We start from the raw sequence: 4860 nt of genomic DNA, 5'->3' as shown, positions 1-4860 counted from the left end.
CATGCCAGTGGGGCTCAGCACATATTAATGGTGCCAGGCGTTATGCCAAATTGTAAGAATTGGTGTTGCAAAGATGAAATTGACTTGGAAAAACTTTCCCCAAAGATAAAAATTAAAATTTCTTGTGAAAATTAAGATGTTAAAAGGGATGGAAGTCTTGGTAGCCTGGTAAAATGTTATATCAGGTCTACCTAATGATTCCATCTCAAGCAAACACTTCCTTCCCAGTTCCAGTTTCTATTCTCTCAGCATGGGGACTTCATAGATATGGAGATTCCCAGTGTCAAAAACAATATTGGTAGGGATCCAAGTCACCAGTGTCATAACATGTTGGGGAAATTGATCTTTCCCTGTAGTTTATTTTTGGCTACATACAATAGCACAATCAGATATTCCCTTATTTTGGTCAGGAGCTGTTCCATATCATTTTGAAAGTATTCAGGTATATCCTTTATTAAATTTTAAATCTGAATGACTGTGATTTTAGAACATTATAACTAGAAGAAATTAAGCTAATGATATTGGCCTGATGATAGGTATGTTTTGATATAGTCCTAGAGCTAAGGCATGAATATTTCATATTACAGATCCTGGAAGTGAGGTCTTCACTTTTTATCCTTCTCTCATTTTTCACTTCTTAATTATGGTGAATACAATTAAGTGGAGACCCCCATATTGGATATGAAGTCAGTATCACAAAGGGGAGTGGATTTTTTTAACCCAAATTAGCTTTCTTAAGGAAGACTTGATGTCTCTGTTCCTCAAACTATAGATAAAAGGATTCAGCACTGGGGTTACCACTGTGTACATGACTGATGCAACTGTGCCCTTCTGTGCTGAGCGGGTTGAAGGAGGACTGAAATAAACACAGAAGGAAGTCCCAAAGAATAGAGAAACTACAGAGAGATGAGAGCTACAAGTGGAAAAAGCTTTCTGCTTCCCCTGAGTTGAGGGGATCTTCAGGATTGTCGAGAAAATATGTGTGTAAGAGATAATCAGGCAAAGTACACAAACCAGGCCTGCGAGACCCCCAATGGTGAAAATTACCAGCTCGTTAATGAAGGGGTCTGTGCAGGACAGACTCAGAAGTGGGTTGATGTCACAGAAGAAGTGTGGGATCTTATGGTCTGCACAAAAGGACAGGCTGTTCATCAAGAGTGTGTGTAGGAGAGAGTGGAGGGCATTCATGATCCAGGATGCAGAAACTAGAAGGACACAGAGCCCAGGGCTCATGACCATGATGTAATGGAGCGGGTGACATATGGCCACATAGCGGTCATAGGCCATGACGGCCAAGAGGAATGCCTCCAACATCACAAACAACATGAAAAAATACAGTTGTGATAGACACCCTGCATATGAAATGACATGATTCTGGATCCATATGTTTGCCAGCATTTTGGGAACTGTGGTTGACATGAAGCAGGCATCAGCAAGAGAAAGGTTGGCCAGGAAGAAGTACATGGGTGTGTGGAGGTGAGCATCAGCAATGATGGCCAGAATGATGAGGAGGTTGCCTGCCACTGTGACCAGGTACATGGACAGAAACAGCCCAAAGAGGACTTCCTGTTGTTCTGGTTGCTCAGAAAGCCCCAGGAGGTAAAATTCTGAGATGCTGGTCAGGTTTTCCCACCCCATTTGCCTGTAAACAGAAAGTTGGGTTAATAGAATGAAATTGGTAAGCCTTGGTTTGTTAACTCTGAAAATTATGCAGTATTCCAATGTTAATCTTCTAGTGTGAGATGGAATCATATGAAATAGCCAATATTTCACTGCTTAGGACCTACAAAAACGGCAGTTTCATATAGTTCAATTGAGTATTTGTAAATACCTGTGCTTTCTGCCATGGGTAACCAAAGGTTTGTTTGCAATAGGAAAGAGGTTTGTTTCTTTCTTCCTTTTTTTTTTTTTTAAAAAGATTTTATTTATTTATTTGACAGACAGAGATTACAAGTAGACAGAGAGGCAGGCAGAGAGAGAGGAAGGGAAGAAGGCTCCCTGCTGAGCAGAGAGCCCGCTGCCAGGCTCGATCCCAGGACCGTGGGATCATGACCTGAACTGAAGGTGGAGGCTTTAACCCACTGAGCCACCCAGGCACCCAAAGAAGTTTATTTTTTTAAAAAAATTATATAAGCATTAATTCAATGCATGTACTTTAAAGCTACGTTGGAGTTGTTTGCATAACTTCTGTGGTACTCATGTGGACATTGTGACATTAACCCATCCAAAGACTTCACAGGTCAAATAAATCTTTAGCATATTTTCCCAATATTTTGAAAAGCATGGCTATTGGAAAAAAGGTTTGGAATTGGTGAAAAGCATATCTAATGCAGAAATCATCATCACCACTATCTATACAGCTGGACTGATGAGAAACCTGGATGCCATTATAGACCTTTTTTTCTTCCTCCTCATCTGTATCCAAATACTACCAAATCCTGGTGATTTTATTTTCTCAACATAGTGAAAATTTACCCATTTAAAAAATTCATCCACTGCCCTTGGTCCCAGTTGTCACTACCTTTGTTCAGGATACTCATTTGTCACTTAGATTAAGGCAGTCATTCTTCTTGCCTGTAGGCATACCCATCTGTCATCTGGTCTCACCAAAGAGAAAGTGGGCTTTCTACAAATCATATCTGATTTTGTCACTCCACCTGAAAAATTCTTCGGGGTTTTTCATTACTCTCAGGATAAGCCCTAAACTTCTTTATATGGCATGAAGACCTTTGATCATACTGGCGCTTATTATAGATGTCTCCATTGACTCATGAATTCCTTCTCCATTCTATACCCTAAGAACAATTATACTTTCAATTATTTAGAAGATCTAGATACTTTTTCACCTTTGGGCTTTTTTCCATCTTATTTTCTTGTGCTAGAATAGTCTTCCCTCATGTCTCAGCTTAGATGTCATTTCTTTGAGGAAGTCTTCCCTGACTTATCCTCTTTATAACTAACTCAGGTTCATGCCCCTTCTGGTCCTGCATGTCTCCCATTACAGCATGTGTCACTCCGGATTGTGACCACCTATTTACTTGTCCGTGTCCTCCATTCTATTGTATTTTTGAGAGCAGCTTAAGAAAATGTCTATCTTGTTCATCTTTGAAATCTAGCATTAGCCCTGAGCCTGATATAACATAGGTTCTCAGCAAGTATCTGTCATGTTAATAAATAAACTTCAAAGAATAGAAAGAATTTAAAAGGAGATTGGATAGAAGTAATATCAGGCAGAGGGAACAGCCTGCACCTTTGATTAGTAGTTACACATAGCTTTGATTTCATAATGTCCTGGCCATAGGAATTTGCAGAAAACATTATGGTGACAGAGACACAAAGATGTAAAAAAAAACAAATATACTACATAAAATTCTGGGAATGGAGCACTCTTTCATCTGAGGAATTAATTCACAGAATGTTTTCCACCTTGCTCCTTTTCCCCTCCAAACTTAAGCATGTCCTATGCACCCACTGGAATTACTGTTCACCAGGCAATAGTGGTATCTTATTCTCTCCCTGACCATATATATTTCTCACCAAACTATCTTTCTCTTGTATGTAGATACTGCATGGCATGTTGCACACTGCTCCCCCTCCTTATTAAAAAATGTATCAAAGGAAAAAATAGAAAGCACAGAAACAGCACAGTAAACATAAGTAAACTCTGCTGAAGATGGTAGTGCCAAGTGGTAGGAAAGGAAAGGGAGATTGAACAGATGGTATTGGGACAAGCTGGTTGACTCTGTGGGGAAAATGAATTTAGACTGAATGATCAGGAACATTCCCATCTCTTATTCCTACATTGGTCCTCACAGTGTTTACTGAATAAATTTCAGGTGGTTTAAAAAAAAAAAAAATATATATATATATATACACACACACATACACACACACACACGCACACACAGCTATAAAGTAACCAGAAAAAAAATACCACATAATAGTTATTTGATCTTGGAACAAGGATGGCCTAAGTAAAAAACAATGGAAGCATTGAAAAGAAAAGGAAAAGAGAATTTGTTTAATCAGATTAAATTTAAAAATTATCCTTTTAAAGAAAAAGATCACACACAAAGCGAAAAAATAAGCAAAAAAGTGGGGGGCTATTTTTAATGTATATTAAAATATATATTCTTTCTAGAATTAATATTCTTAAAAGAGTAATCAATAATTTTAATGAATTGGTAAAAGAAAAGAAAACCTACCCCTATAGAAAAATGAATAAGTAACCACTAACTCTTAAGTCACATCCAGCAAGTGTAAAACCTGAACCCAGCCTCAGTGTTTAATTGCAAGACCTATTCCTTCCACCCCACTCCTGGTGTCCTTAAGTCACCACAATTTGTCTGTTAGCAGGTGATGCCTGCAAGGTCACCTGCTGTGTGTCATTGGCTGAAATGTGATCATGATATGTGGTCTTTCTCCCACTCTCTTCTAGGAGTCGCCACAATACTAGATTCTATAATCTCCAAACCCTTAGAGCTCTCTGTGTAGTGGGGGAGTAGTGGGACTAGATGCGTGTTTGTACACAGCTGCATCAGCTGACTTTCCCTATGCCCTTTCTAACCACAGTTAACTTCTGTGGCTCCTTCACCTCCAGAGCTGTTGCTTTTTCCACTGCCTGGAGCTGACCCTCCTCTGTCCCTCCATCAGGACAGAAGTGGCTTATTGGCTCAAGGTAGATCAAAAGGGTCTCAGCATCTTCACTCTTGTCAGTCTTGTCTTTTGACTATTTCTGGCTCAGCAGACAGAAACCCTAACTCCCCCACTAGCTTTCCTCTTAGCTCTCGAAGTCACAGACCAGAAACCATGCGCTGTCCTTTCTTTTCATGTTTGCTTCCAACTTTGAGGCCATCTCTT

The 4860-nt window shown here is 39.5% G+C and overlaps 1 protein-coding gene across 1 annotated transcript; it reads right to left on the bottom strand.

The window, feature by feature from the left end:
* Positions 1–693: 693 nt before the first annotated feature.
* LOC309852227 (olfactory receptor 1G1) lies at positions 694–1752 on the bottom strand (the record flags this gene model as incomplete). Its single annotated transcript, XM_082708525.1, has 1 exon — positions 694–1752. One exon carries the CDS (start codon positions 1750–1752, stop codon positions 694–696), a length of 1059 nt encoding a protein of 352 aa, XP_082564651.1.
* Between the last annotated feature and the right edge of the window lie 3108 nt (positions 1753–4860).

This window comes from Mustela nivalis, assembly GCF_964662115.1.
Source record: "Mustela nivalis genome assembly, chromosome: 17".
NCBI lineage: Eukaryota > Metazoa > Chordata > Mammalia > Carnivora > Mustelidae > Mustela > Mustela nivalis.
This window is presented reverse-complemented; position numbering and strand designations above follow the sequence as displayed.